This window comes from Amblyraja radiata, chromosome 11, assembly GCF_010909765.2.
Source record: "Amblyraja radiata isolate CabotCenter1 chromosome 11, sAmbRad1.1.pri, whole genome shotgun sequence".
Lineage (NCBI taxonomy): Eukaryota > Metazoa > Chordata > Chondrichthyes > Rajiformes > Rajidae > Amblyraja > Amblyraja radiata.
The window spans coordinates 38659704-38675870 of NC_045966.1; the positions used below are offsets into that span (position 1 = coordinate 38659704).

General features: G+C 43.3%; 1 protein-coding gene across 5 annotated transcripts in view; it reads left to right on the forward strand.

Moving 5' to 3' along the window:
* Nucleotides 1-16167, forward strand: part of rnf130 (ring finger protein 130) — a 111817-nt gene that overhangs the window by 71572 nt on the left and 24078 nt on the right. For all 5 annotated transcript variants that reach the window (XM_033029714.1, XM_033029713.1, XM_033029715.1 and 2 more), the window contains exon 7: nt 14997-15093. In XM_033029714.1, the coding sequence (XP_032885605.1) occupies nt 14997-15093 (97 nt within the window). The remainder of the gene's footprint in view (nt 1-14996; nt 15094-16167) is intronic.

A 16167-nucleotide genomic window follows, 5' to 3' on the forward strand; every position in this document is an offset into this window, starting at 1 on the left:
GCAAAATTCTAATTGCGGTTAGATGCCTCCTGAAGTGTGGTTAAAGAAGTAGGTTTAGGAGGGAATTTGAAGACGGAAGTAACAAGATAGAGACCAAAGCAGAATAGTTATGTGGAGTCACAAGAGATTGCAGATGCTTGAATTGAGGAAAAATTAAACTGCTGGAGGATCTCAGTGGGTCAGTCTGAAGAAGGGTCCAGATGCAACATGTCATCTGTCCATTTTCCTCTACAGATGCTGCCTGAACTGTTGAGTTCCTCCAATGTTTTTTTTAACACAAAATAGTTATGCATTGTATCACCAAGGTGAATGGAGGCTGGGCTGGTGAAGACAAAATGAAGAGATTTGCTGGTAGTTGGTACATAAAGGCAGGACCTATAGAAGACAAAGATTTCACATTGTGTAAGGCTGAATGGAATTCTGCAAAGGTGCAAAATGTTTCACATTCAAAATATCTATGGTAAGACGGAAGATATGTTCACAAGTTATAGGAGTAGAATTAGGCCATTCGGCCCATCGAGTCCACTCCACCATTCATTCATGGCCGATATCTGCTTTCTCCCCATAACCTTTGACACCCGTTCTAATCAAGTATTTGTCTATCTGCCTTAAAAATATCCACTGGGTCTCCACAGCCCTCTGTGGCAATGGGTTCCACAGATTATCTACCCTCTGACTAAAGAAGTTCATCTTCACCTCCTTTCTAAAAGAGTGCCATTTAATTCTGAGGCTATGACCTCTGGTCCTAGACTCCCCTCACCAGAGGAAACATCCTTTCCACATCCACTCTATTGTGTTTGCAAACAAAAGAGAGCTTAAGGTAAAGTCAGAATTAGCCACTGATTTTTTTTCGTAAAATGGAATTTATGGAGTTGAATATACAAACATAGTAATAATTGTTAGTTTCACTATGCACTTATATCACTGTATAGCATGTTCATATGTCAAAATACCTTTTAATGGGAATTAGATGTAATGAAGTGAACGTTGACTTGATGAAATGGCATATTTTAGAATTATGCCTTTTGATAATCAGATTAATCGTATCTAAAACTCAGAGAAACTATTTGCAACTAGAAACGAACCAGAAACAATATAGACAATCTGAAGTAGGGTCCCGACCCGAAATGTCACCTGTCCATGTTCTCCAGAAATGCTGCCTGGCCCACAGTGTTCTTGGTTTCTTGGTCCTCCAAAATATTCCAAATGGAATTTAAACTGGAGGTGTTACTTTGTCTTTTTTTTGTAAATATACATCTGCAGTTCCTGCTCTAATTTCCACCCACACTTCAAATAGGTGTGTAGGTTAATTGGCTATGGTAAATATGTGTAGGATAGTGCTAGTGTATGGGAATCGCTGACTTGGTGGGCGAAGGGCCTGTTTTGTGTTGCATCTCTAAAGTGGAGTCACTGATTGAGGGACTGTGATAGGAACTCTGTTTACAGTTTGCGTTGTGATGTACAGTAGACTATTCCTTATCCTTTTGTTGGACCAGAGTTAAAAATACCCATTTGTACAGAGGGAAGGGAAATACAAATATTGCAGATGCTGGAAATCTATAAACCCATGGGTCAAGCAGCATCTCTGGAAAGTTACCAGCTGTGATGCGAGGCTTCCATTGACCTGAAATGTTAACTTTTTTTTCTCTCTTTCCATGATGATGCTGGAACCACTGAGAGTTTCTAGAATGTTCTGCTTTTTTTAGCATTGATAGAGGAAATGCAGAAAATTATTGTCTAACTTCAGAACCAAAATACTTTGAATGCTGAATTTGGAAATAAAAACAGAAAATACAGGAAATGCTAAGCAGGTCAAGTTACATCAGTGGAAAAATAGGTATTAATATTTCAGGTTCATTGCCTTACATCAGAACTCTAATTCCCTATCCACGGATGCTACCTGATCAGCTAAGATTTTCCAATATTTTTAATCTGTTGTGAAACTATTTTTGTCAAATTACATTTACTGCTGTGCAATAGGCAGTGATTTACTCTCCTCAAATTTTCATCTAATTGTGGAGCTGGGGAAGTACTGAACTGCAGGATGCAGTTGTTTTCAAAACTTGTCTCAGCTCATAGTATCAGCAAGTGGAGAGAATGTTGAGTTATAAAGTTGTATTACACAGAAACAGGCCCTTAGACCCAACCCTTCCATGCCAACCAGCATGCCTATCTTATCTGGTTCTATTTGGCCTGTATCCCTCTAAACCTTTTCTATCCATGTAATGCATTTAGTGGAAGATTATTCAATAACCAGAACAAATCTGGCATTGTTTTCAGTCATTTACCATTCCTTCATTGTAGAAAGATTAGATTGAAAGAGGACAACTAGATATTTGTTTGCTGGTGTGAAATATTTCATTTTGTGTCCTTGTTTCTTTCAAGGTTCTCTGGTTTGTGTGTAACTCGGGATGTGATGTTTCAATAATGGATTTTTGGTCAGCCCTCGTCTCGAATACTATATTAACTTTCTAACATTGCACCATGAAGGATGGATTAACCTTGTAGGGAGTACAATGCAGATTCACCAAAGTAATAGAACTTAAATGATTAAGTGATAAACACAGATTACAGAACATTGACTCCTATTTCCTTTAGGAGGTTGCAGATTGAATTGATTAAAATAATTACAGGCCTCAGTCGAGTAGATGCAGAGAAATAGGTAATTCAATAGGTAATAGAAATATGACACTCTCTGAAGATTGTTGATGTTTAAGGAGAATTAGAGTTGTTCAAGAAAGATGTTGATCCTTTTTGTTAAAAGTATCGATGGATATTTTGCAAAGAGAGATAAATAGAATGGAGACACCGATCGGCTATGATGTCATGGTGGGACAGGCTCCAGAGGCTGAGTGACCTTCTCCAATTCCGAACAATGCTGCAGCTGTTATCTAGACCGCACATATTCCCAAAGGGATGAAAAGGGGACATCCAAAACACAAGTTTCTTGAATGACAGAGGCAAGTGAGGTTAGAGTAAAACTGAAATCTTTATCAAATATGTTAAATAGAAAATACAATTGAAAACCAAGCAAAATACAGCACAGCGGGCGAGAATGAAAAAGGATACAAACACCGAGGAATGAAATGAGAAAAGAAGAATAACTAATAGAAAAAGGGCCCAGAATTTTTTATTCAAAAGGATAGTTAAATAAACGATAGGCCAAAGTAGGGGCATTATGGGGAAGCTAAATTATGGGGAACTTAGCTGAGCAACTGCATTTCCCTTCACAAAAGAGGAAGATGAAATTAGTGTTGCAGAGGAACATGTAGTGGAGATATTGATTAAGCTAAAAGTAGACTGGGAGTGACTCATGTTGGAATCGCACGTCACTTGGTTCTGATGCGGTGCATTCTTGTTTTGGAAGTGGGGGTGGAGACATCAAACCTCCTTGGGATTTTGTTATATTAATTTATTAGGATATGGGCATTATCGCCAAAGCCAACATTTATTGACTGTCCCCAATTGCAAGAGAACCTGGCCTAAGCTGCTTTCTTTTCAACTGTTGCAATCTTTCTTGTGAACGCATTCTAGTAACATTGTTGTTGAGGAAGACATTAGACCGAACAACCATAAAGGAACAGTGATATATTTCCAAATCTGAATGGAATAGGATTTAGAGGGCAATCTACAGGGGATGGGCCTGGTGTGCGTGCACTTGGGGGGGAGCAGTCACATGGGTAGTCTGACAATGCCTGTGAAACAAGGCAAGTGACTGCAATGCATTTTGTAGATGATGTACATATTGCATCCATGGTTTACCTGTGGTGGTGGCGGGGAATGAATGTTTAGGATGATGGATGGAAGTCAGTCAAACTGTCTGCTTGGCCTTGGTTACTGTTAAGCTCTTTGTTTTTCTATTACACTTGAATTAATCCAGACAAATGGAGATTGTCCTGCAGACCCCTGACCTGTGTCTTGTAGTTGCTGGAAAGGTTATGGGAAGTCGGGTACGAATCTGACATCGCGGTGTATCCACCCTTTAACCTGGCGTTAGTTTTAGAGTATTTGTATGCCTGCTCCACTTGCGTTTCCGGTCTGTGGTGATTTCACACTCCTCTCCAGCCTCTTTCTTTCTCTTCTCCATCTCCCCACTCCCAACCCAAAATGTTTTAGTGCAAGAACTCAATGATGGGAATTCCATTGAATGTCAAGGGTAAATGATTTGAAACTGTCATGCTGGAGACGGTCATGGGCTGGCCCTTGTGTGACGTGAATGCTGTCTAGGTCCTTCTGCCTCCACACATGAACTGTTTAATTTTATAAGATTCTTAAAATGATAGTGAATATTGTACAATCATCAGAGAAAATCTGTGCTTCTGAGCTCGATGGAACAAAGGTCATTGGGGTGGAAGATTGCAACCTTCACGTGGTCCGCCCTGTTTCGACCAATGCAATCAACCCGGCGTGCACAATCAAATAAGATTAAATAGAACAAGTTGTCCTACAACTTTAGGCTGTGCACGCCACATGCAAGAAGAAGAAGAAGAACAAAGGTCATTGATTACGCAGCTAAAGATCTTTGAGCCAAGGACTATACCTTGGGTAAATCGTAGAATTATACAAACATACGACACAGGACTTTTCATCGGCCATAACCGTCTGTGATAACTACGTGTGTTAATCCCAATTGCCTTCAATAGGCTTTTATCCCTCTAACCCATTGCTATCAAAATACCTGTCCAAATGTCTACTGAGTGCTCCACTACCTCTGGCAACTCATACCAAATATTCACCACCCTCTGTGTGGAAAAACTGTCTCTTCACGTGTCCTCACCTTAAACCTGTGCCCTCTAATTCTAGACTCTGCCTCTAATGTTATATAAATTCTAGATTTTGCCTCTAATGTTTATAAACCTCTGTAAAATTCTAGACACTGCCTTTAATTTTATAAACCTCTGTAAAACAACCACTTAGCCTCCTACTGTATATTCCAGTAAGAATACACCCAGCTTATCTAGTCTTTCCTCTAGCCCACCATTCTAAGCAACATCCTGGTGAATATCTTCTGCATTTTTAAGTTACCACATCCTTCCTGTAACAGTGTTCACAGTACTCCTAAGTGTGGCGTAACGAATGTTTTACACAGCTGCAACATGACATGCCAACTCATAGCCTCTGCCTATGAAAGCAAGCATATTAAATGCTCTGTCACGACCCTATCCATCCTGGTCCACCAGTTTCAGACAGCTTATTTACTTGCACCCTAACAACTCATTGTACATTAGTACCCCTCAGGTCTTTACCACTTACCCTACATGTAGTAACAGAATTTGGCATCTCAAAGTGCATTACCTTGTATTTGTCTGGATTATGTTCTGTTTGTCAGTGTTCTTTCAGCTGATCTATGTCCCGCTGTATCTTTAAACAAACTTCTGAGTTATCTATCACTCCACAATTTTTTGTGTTGATTGTAAACTTGCTAATCAATCCTCTACATTCTCATCCGAATATATCTATATCTACATATCTATCTATATACACTAGACTAAGTGGGACCCGCTGGGTCGGTCACATAGGAGGCTTGGTCCCTCAACGTAATATTCCACCACTCACCCATAACCCCCAACTGCACAAACGGAGCTCGTTTCCCCTCATCCGTAGCACTCTCTCCCCCTCCTCTTCACCCTCACTCTTCTTTCCCCTCTCCTCCTCCCCTCCCCAATCTCTCTCTCCCTCTCCTTTCCCCTACTCTGTCACTCCCTTCCTCCATAACTCTTCTCCCCTCCCTACCCCCCTCCTTTCCCTCTATCCCCCACCACCCACTCCTCACCTCCCACTATCGCCCCCACTATCCCTCCTCACCTCCCTCACTGCCCTCCTCTACCTCTATTCCACACTCCCTACCTCCTCTACTCCCCTCCTCCTCTCCCTCTATCCCCTCTCCTCCCCCACACTCCCTCCTCCCCTCCCCAGGATCTCAAGGTTGCCGCACCTCTGCCTTCTTGTTGTGCTCGGAGGAGCATTAGCCGTCGGCGCCCTTAGAGCCAGGCCTCGGATCCTTGGCTCAGCCCAGAAACACCAGTAGCTACGGCCGCTTGGACGTTGGGGGGGGATGTAGGGTTGGAGGCGGGGGGGGAGGGCTCGGAGAAAAGACAGGGGAAGAGCCATGGGGAAAGGGGGGTATCACAGGGGAGGGAGCAGGAGCTAGCGAGAGGGGGGCAGAGGGGAAGGGGCTGGAGCTGCGGGGCATTGCGATGGCAGTGCGTTTGGGACTCACAGTGGGCGCTGGACGCTCTCCACCGGGATCGGACTCTCCGCTCTCCGTTTGGCGAAATCTCCGACTCCGGGCCACTTCCAGTTCCTCTGAAAATTGTGTCCAGTTGGAGCCCTCCGCCGGCCACCTGCAGCGTCCCTCAGCTCCAGTAAAGACGCTATGGTGCAGGAATGGGGCCGGGATGGGTCCCTTCTTCAGACCCGAAAAATGTCACCTGTTCATGTTCTCCAGGGATTCTGCCTGACCCGCTGAGTTCCTCCAGCACTTTTTGTGTAAACCAGCATCTGCAATTCCTTGTGTCTACTGAAAACTTCAAGTCTTTGTGGTAGACCACACTAAAGCCCAGCATAAACGATGGAAGGAGCTCGGCACCCTTCATTCTACCCACTCAGTCCGTCAAGCACTTCCTTCCATGCCTGTGACAAATTAAGTGAATCTCACATTCGCCTCATCACCTCAGACCCACAGAACTGGAGAGCAAGTAAGTCATCCTTGAAACAGGAGCTGCCAAATAGAAGAGGATAGATTGTTTAGGGAATAAGAAAGTAATGATGAAAGGATGTTTATTGACTGCCATGGGTCAGTGTTTGCATCATTACTTCTGTGATTATACGTAAGTGTCCAAGACTTGAGCACAGGATATACAGGCTTGAGGTTTATTGACAATATAATTCTTGGCAATGTAGTGAACAGGGTAACTGCACATGTTGGTGAACAGAGACAGGGTGAAATGAGCAGACATGACAGACGCAAGTTACCGTTGATCGAGGTGAAGTGACCCACTTTGAATGGCGTATTAAAATAAATATGCCTATTGTGTGTGGTGCAATATCAGAGGGATCTGGGGATTGGTGTTCATACATTTTAGATGGCAAAACAAGTTCATGTGGCAATTAAACGTAGAACCAAGCATTTACAAATCTCTGGTTATCAGCTGGAGTAGTGTGTGCTGTCTATAGTTCAAGAAGGAGGTCGGGCACTGAAAATAGTAGTAAAATTGTAATAAATCACATACATATCACAAAAAGGAACACCCATTGTACCCATCAATGCCATGCTGGTTCCAAGTAGTACAATCCTATCAGTACACTTTCCCCCTTTTCTCATATAACCTAATATTTATTTTCCATTGCATGTCCACCAACATCTTCCCCAATTGATTCATTTTTGCCACTTATAATTAAGAGGTAGTTATTAGCAGCCAATTATCCTACCAGCACAACTTTGGGATGTGGGAGGAAACTGGAGAACCCAGCACAGTCCTATCTGCTTATGGAGAGAATGTGCAAACTCCACATGTGAGATTAGAATTGAATCCAAGTTATAGCACTACCTGCTGCTGCATCATACCATACAATTGAACACCTAAAATATAAAAAAACTGAGAATGGCGATTGTTTTTTCACATCTGGCCATTCTTTATTTTTTATAACACTCGAATTATAAGACACTTCATGTTTACTGGGTTTTTTTTATTGCCCTGATTAAAAATAAGCAAGTTCCTAAAATTCAATTTCAAAAATAAATTGTTAAAAAAATCAATGTTGAGTTGTCTTTCTCCCTCCAGGGAATGAATATGTTTATGCGCATCCATCCTGTGTTTTAGTAATTCTATCAGCATTATGACCTTTACTCAAAGCCTTATTGTATTACAAATTCAAATATATTTACATGTTATTGATGGAAGTGATCTCATTCAAAGTACATCTCCCTCCACTATCAAGTTACACCAATCGTTCAGTCGGAGCTAAATATTTATTTACATATTTATCTGATGATTTTTTTTTTTTACCTTATCAAAGATCTAACTTGATGCAACTTGAAGGGTAGGCTGAAAGAGTTAAATATTTTAATTAATAACAGGTTAAATATATTAAAGAGAGGTTGCTAAACACTTTAACCCCTCCTCTCATTCCCACACTGACCTTTCTGTCCTGGGCCTCCTCCATTGTCAGAGTGAGGCCCAGCGCAAATTGGAGGAGCAGCACCTCATATTTCACTTGGACAGATTACACACCAGCGGTATGAACATCGACTTCTTTAACTTAAAGTAACCCTTGCTTTCCCTCTCTCTACATATCCTCCCCCTTCCCAGCTCTCCAACTAACCTTACTGTCTCCGACTACATTTTATCTCTGTTTGCTTTGTCGTTACATTCTCCCAGCTAACAATGATCTATTCCACATTTTCCTTGATCTCCATTTCCTTTGTCCTGTTTTCACACCTTGCGTTCCTTCTCTATGTATCGCTCTCCACTGACATCAGTCTGAAGAAGGGTCTCAACCTGAAACGTCACCTCTCCAGAGATGCTGCCTGTCCTGCTGAGTTACTCAGGCATTTTGTGTCTAGGGTTAAATACTGGTATGATCTCCTTTACTAAAAATCATTTGCTATTATTTTATTTCCTTTGTCCTGTCATATTTCCATCTTGCTCTAATGTTGAACTGAGCAGCAAAACTACTGAAGAGCATATATGCAGCACTCTAGACCATCCCATCCAGATATAGTGCAGACTAACTGTTGTTTCATCAGAAGATCTAGGAGAAAACCTACGCAGGTCACGGGGAGAACATACAAACTCTGTGCAGACAGCACCCGTATTTGGGATTGAACCCAGATCTCCAGTGCTGCATTGGGAGGCAGAGGAGCAACTACAGGACTGATTGGAGTCTGTAGACTGGGCAATGTTCAAGGACTTGGCAATGGACCTGAATGAATTCGCCACAGTCGTTACAGACTTCATAAGGAAATGTGTGGAGGACTGTGTTCCAACAAAAACCTTCTGAGTGTTTCCTAACCAGAAGCCTTGGATGAACCATGAGATCCACATTCTGCATAAGACCAGATCCCGGGCATTCAGGTCCGGTGACGCAGAGGTCTATAAGAAGTCCAGATACGACCTTGACAAGGCCGTCAAAAAGGCCAAAGGAAACTTCTGCTATAAGCTGGAGGATGAGGCCGATGTTCGGCAACTGTGGCATGGCTTGAATGCCATCACCTCTTACAAGGCAAAATCAGGAGGCAGCTCAAATGACAGCGAAGCATCACTCCCTGATGAGCTCAATGCATTCTACGCACGCTTTGATAGGGAGAACACTGATGTGCCTTCCCGAGCCCCCATTTTCACCCTGATGGTATTACAGTCACAGAGGCCGACGTCAGAAGATCCTTCGGGGGTGAGAAGATTACAGAGATTCGGTATGTCACAGAGGATTCTCTTGAACTTCTACAGGTGCACAGTAGAGAGCATACTGACTGGTTGCATCGTGGCCTGGTTCGGCAACTTGAATATCCCGGAGCGGAAAAGACTGCAAAAAGTTACTCCAAATATATACTTGTTCTTATCTTATACAGCTAGTGCATGTAACTCGTTTTTTAAAAAGGGCATTTGAAAAGCATGTGAGTGAAAATAAATTTCAAGGTTACAGAGAACAAAGAAAAAGGAATGGGACTGATGGGATTGGTCTGCTTTGAACCAGCATATTGTCTAAATGGCCTCTTTCTGCTACAGTAAATAAGAAAGACAGAAACAAAGGTGGAAGTTGGAAAATATAGTAAGCTAAATATGTAGGCAGTGTAAACAAAGATAAGATCACGAATAAGGTGCGTGGAACGCTCTGCCAGGTGTGGCGGAAGCAGATGCAATAGTGCCGATTGTGGTTCTTTTAGATAGCACATGAATATGGAGGGATAGAATATAGAACAGTCAGCACAGGAACAGGCCCTTCGGCCCACAATATCCATGCCGAACATGATGCCAAGCTAAACTAATCTCATCGGCCTGAGATATCCATGTGCATTTCTCAAAGCCTCTTAAATGCCACTATTGTATCTGCCCCCACCACCACCCCCGGCAGCACGGCTTCAAATACTAAAAGGCATAGCTTTAAGGCAGATTAAAGGAATTATGTATGGCAATTTTTTTACGGTGGTGAGTGCCTGAAACGTGCTATCAGGGATGGTAATTGAAGCAGATATAATAGTAGCATTTAAGAAACGTGGATAAGCATATGGATGTGCAGGGAATGGAGGAATATGGATTATTTGCAGGTAATTAAGAGTTGGCATCATATACAGACATTGTGGGCTGAAGGGCCTGTTCTTGTGCTGTACTTTTCTATGTTTGATCAGATTAAAAAAAGGAAGCATTAGGCAGTAATAGACATCTGGGATCAAGGTATTCCCTTGAGGAATATGGAGGATGTAAGTAAGAAATTAAGAATTTAGGAGGGCAAAAATAGGTTATGAAATATCGTTGGGACGTAAGATCAACGTAAATCCATTAGGAATTTATTTAAGAAAGACACAAAGTGCAGGAGTAACTCGGAGGGTCAGGCAGCATCTCTGGAGAACATGGTTAGGTGCCGTTTCGGGCTGGGACTCCTCTTCACCAATGTCACCAATGCACTCCAGCACATTGTGTCTGGTCCGGACCCTCCTTCAGACCGATTGTGGTTGGTGGGCTTCACGTTTCCTTTTTCAGCTTCCTGAACATCACACGTTTCCCTTTCCTTTTTAACTAAACTTACGGCATCTCCTGTCATCCAAGTTCCCACGCCTTTCACCCTCATAGGAGCATGCTGGTCCTGCATTCTGATCAATTAGCCTTTAAACAAAACTCCCATGTCAGATGTGGATTTACTTTCAAACAGCCTCTTCCAATCTACCCCCACATTTCCTGACTAGTACTGTTGTAATTAGCATGCCCCCAATGTAGTACATTCACCCATGGACCAGTCATATTTTTATCCATAGCTATCTTAAAACATGGAATTATGATCACTATTCCCAAAATGTTCCCACACTGAAACTTCAATCACCGGTCCAGGCTGATTCCCAGTTGAAGATACTTATTCTACGTATTGTTTTCAGAAATCTTCCTAGATGCACCTCGCAGACTCTGCTCCATTTAAACGTCTGGCACTCATAAAGTCTCAGTAAATGTTAAAGGAGTTGATATCACACACCACAACTGTTTTTATTTATTTCCATGATCTGCCTGTATATCTGTTCCTGTGATGTATATGGTATATCACTGTCATTGGAATTGCATCTATGTTTTTCCTGAGTTCTATCCATATGGCCTCGCTAGATAAGTCCTCCAAAATTTCTTTTCTAAGTAAACTATGACATTCTCCTTTATCAGTAGTGCACCTTCCCCACCTCTTTTCCATCCCTCTCTATCACATATAAAACATCTGTACCCTGGAACATTGAGTAGCCAGTTCTGCCCTTCTTTCAGCCAAAATGTGCAGGAAGGAACTGCAGTGCTGGTTTATACCAAAGATAGACACAAAATGCTGGTGTAGCTCAGTGGGTCAGGCAGCATCTTTGGAGAAAAGGAATGTGACGTATTGGGTCGGGACCCTTCTTCCTGAAATGTCACCTATCCATGTTCTCCAAAGAGGCTGCCTGACCCACGGAGTTACTCCAGCATATTGTGTCCATTTTCTCTCAGCCAAGTTTAGTAATGTCCACAACATTGTAATTCCATGTACTAATCCAGGCTCGAAGCTCATCTGCTTTGCCCATAATACTGTCGGTCCCACCTGTTCATTAGGTCTATCTGATCGAACCTCCGCCTTATCTTCAGTAACTCCACCTGCGGACTTACTGCTCCAGTTCCCACTCCTCCACCATACTAGTTTAATCCCTCCTGAGTAACGCTAGCAAATCTCACGTTAATCCTATGCTTTCTGATCAGTGGCACCAAGACTGACCTGGCTGCTATTGTTGCTTTTGTCTACAAGGCCACTTCTCAAACCCCGAAGTTTAATTATTGAAATTGGTATTATTGAAATTATTTGAGAGGGGAATAGTCACATGTAACTCCTGCACTTCCTCTCCTGACAGTCACCTCTCTGTCTAACTGAACCTGTAGCGTGACTACCTCTCTGAAACCCCTATCAATAAATACGTTCTGCGTCCTAGTCATCATATTGTAGGAAGAATGTTGTTGCGTTGTAATTATAATAATAATAATAAATTTTATTTATGGGCGCCTTTCAAGAGTCTCAAGGACACCGTACAAAAATTTAGCAGGTAGAGGAAAAACATGCAAGGGGAATGAAATAAATAGGAGAGACATGACTAGTACACAAAGTAAAGACAGAATTCAATACAAAACACAATATGAGGCAATTAGTGCACAGATGAAAAGGGAGGGGGACGTGGGGCTAAGGATAGGCAGAGGTGAAGAGATGGGTCTTGAGGCGGGACTGGAAGATGGTGAGGGACACGGAATTGCGGATCAGTTGGGGGAGGGAGTTCCAGAGCCTGGGAGCTGCCCTGGAGAAGGCTCTGTCCCCAAAACTGCGGAGGTTGGACTTGTGGATGGAGAGGAGACCGGCTGATGTGGATCTGAGGGACCGTGAGGGTTGGTAGGGGGAGAGGAGGTCAGTGAGATATGGGGGGGCCAGATGGTGGAGGGCTTTGTAGGTGAGGATCAGGATTTTGTAGTTGATCCGGTGGGAGATGTGAAGCCAGTGAAGTTGTTTGAGGACTGGAGTGATGTGATGCCAGGATTTGGTGCGGGTGATGAGTCAGGCGGCTGCGTTCTGGACCAGTTGGAGTCGGTTGATGTAGGTGGAGCTGATGCCAAGGAGAAGTGAGTTGCAGTAGTCCAGTCGGGAGGAGATGAAGGCATGGATGAGTCTTTCAGCAGCGGGAGGTGTGAGAGAGGGCCTGAGTTTGGCGATGTTGCGGAGATGAAAGAAGGAGGTTTTAATGACATGGCGGATGTGAGGCTCAAGGGAGAGGGTGGAATCAAAGATCACGCCAAGGTTGCGGGCCTGGGGAGATGGGGAGACAGTGGTGCCGTCGATGGTGAGAGTGGGGTTATTGATTTTGCTGAGTGTGGCTTTGGAGCCTATGAGGAGGAATTCTGTCTTATCGCTGTTGAGTTTGAGGAAATTATGTTGCATCCAGGTTTTTATAGCTGACAAACAGGAGTTGATATGGGAGAGGGGGGGATTGTGGGGGGATTTGGTGCCGAGGTAGATCTGGGTGTCATCAGCGTAACAGTGGAAGTCCAGGTTGAAGTGGCGGAGTATCTGACCAAGGGGGAGGATGTAGATGATGAAGAGGAGGGGGCCGAGTACGGAGCCTTGGGGAACGCCTTGAGTGACTGTGGCTGTAGCAGAGGTGTGGTTGGCGAGAGATGAAGTGGGATCTGTTGGAAAGGTAGGAACGGAGCCAGCTGAATGCAGAGCCTTCAATGCCGAGGTCTTTGAGTCTGGTGAGCAGGATGTTATGGTTCACTGTATCGAAGGCTGCGCTCAGGTCGAGGAGGATGAGGATGTTGAGGGAACCAGTGTCAGCAGAGGTGAGGAGGTCGTTGAGGACTTTGAGGAGAGCAGTTTCTGTGCTATGGAGGGGGCGAAAGCCAGATTGGAGGGGTTCAAGTAGGTTATACGCAAGGAGGTGGGAATGAAGTTGCGACGCAACGATACGCTCCAGGGTTTTTGAAAGAAGGGAGGTTTGAGATTGGGCGGTAGTTAATGAGAGAGGAGGGATCAAGACCAGGTTTCTTTAAGATTGGTGTAACAGCAGCAGTTTTGAAAGCGGAGGGGACAACTCCTTGGGACAATGAGGAGTTGAAGAGATTAGTGAGGTAGGGGCAGAGAACGGGGAGGCAGGACTTCAGCAGGGGAGTGGGGAGAGGGTCGAGGGAGCAGGTAGTGGGTTTGGAAGAGCTGATGAGGGGTGACCAGGTCAAACTGGGAGAGGAAGCAGTGTGGAGGAGGGGTAAGGAGGTCAGTGGAGATGTTGAAAGGAAGGGCCTTGGTAGGTAGTGGAGTAGATGCTGGGGAGTTGGGTACAGGGGATAAAGATTGATAGATGGTGCTGATTTTATCAGCGAAAAAGTGGAGGAATGAGTTGCAGAGAACCGGAGTAGAGGTAGGGAGAGTGTTGGCTCGAGGCTTGAGGACGTTGCCCACTGTGGAGAAGAGGGTTCTGTGGTTTAGGCAGGGATCGGTGAATATGGAGGAGAGGTAGGCAGATTTTGCAGCAATGAGGGCATCTTTGTAGTCAGAGTAGATTCACGAAGATAGAACGCCGAAGATTGCGGGGAGAGCTGATAGAAGTATATAATATTTTGAGGGGCATATGTAGTGTGGACAGTCTGAACCATTTTTTCACAGTGGAAATTTCAAATACCGGAGGGCATAGTCTTAAAATGAGAGGGACAAAGATTTAAGGAGATGTGCAGAGCAAGTCTTTTTACACAGACGTAGTGAGTGGTGTCTGGAATGTATTGCCAGGAGTGGTGGTAGAAACAGATATGATATTGGTGTTTTAAAGAGTTCTCGATAGACACATGGATATGCAGGGAGTGATGGGATAGGGATCATGTGCAGGATGATCAGAGTTAGTCTTGACATTGTGTTTGGCACAGACATTGTGGGCCAAAGGCCCTGCTTCTGTGTTGTACTGTTTTATGTTCTATTATGTTGACTGAACTGGAGAACTTTAGTTATAGGAAGTGACTGTATAAGGCTGGGGTTTGTTTTCCGTAGAATGAAGGAGGCTGAAACGTCAACCATTCCTTTCCCAACACAGATGCTGCTGTTTGCTTTATGCTCTGGAATCTAGCCACAGTGGTCTCTTCAGCGTCTATGTGAATGACTTGGTGTTCTGGTTGCCCAGTTAAAATATTTGTTTGCCTCATTGTTAACCATCTTTGAAGTGAAGTTAAAATAGTTGTGTGTCTATATTCTGGTACTTGTACAAATGTAGTTGACCAATTTTTAAATTAATTATATTGTGAATTTTTCAGGCATGTCTTCCACAAACAGTGTGTTGATCCTTGGTTAAATGAACACTGTACTTGCCCTATCTGCAAACTAAATATACTGAAAGCACTGGGAATCCTGGTAAGAATAAACTGCTACTTTTAATAAATAATGTGCCTACATTTTATATTCAATTGGACGGCCTTGTGCCATGCTGCTTTCAACAATTCATTAATTTTAAGTGAAGGTAACTAAAATAGCTATCTTAAAAGGACATTCTATAAATGTGAATTCTTTAGAGAATTGTCATCCTCTGAAATCTATTGAATGCAATCAACAAAATAAATACCATGCTCTTGTAATTTGATAAAACTGTTTTATCCATTATTTGAATGAAGTTTAGTTGAAAAGTCTATGACACCTTGTGAAACATGATTCCAGTTTTAATTGGCATCTTGGTGTACGATAGCAAGGAAATAGAACACAAGTCTATATCTTTCTACTTCCTCTTGTCCAGATATCTCTTCCCCCCCTCCCCCCCCTTAACAACCTGCCTGATCCTGTTTGGGACAACGCCCCTCCCCCCCCCAAACAGTCTGTCTGGGACTATCGCCCCTTAACACCCTGTCTAACCCCATCTGAGACTATTCCCCCTTAACACCTTGTCTGGCCCTGTCTGAGATTACCCCCCCCCCCTCCCCTTGCTTTCTCCTCAGGTTTTCAAAGTAGAAACCCCACATCAACAAACTCACTTTGTAGCATGTGTTTACCTTTCTACTTGGATAATGATTAAATTCACAAGGAACATCTAAATTTTAAAGATAAATGCAGTTATAAAATTATATCGGTTGTAAAATAAGAAACTGAGGCTTCTATAGTTGGAGATGAGTTTTGAAGTATTGTTATTATAATGTACTTCTCCTTTTGCCTAAGAGGACATTGCCATTGGAAATACTGGCATCACTGTATCGTAGTAATAGCTATAGAGTCATACAACATGGAAACAGGCCCTTCAGCCCAACTTGCCGACACCAACCAACATGCCCCATGTACACTAGTCCCACCTGCATGCATTTGGCCCATATCCCTCTAAACCTATCCTATCCATATACCTGTGTAAATGTTTCTTAAACGTTAAGGTAGTACCTGCCTCAACTACCTCCTCCAGCAGCTTGTGTCATACACCCACCACCCTTTGTGTAAAAAAAGTTACCT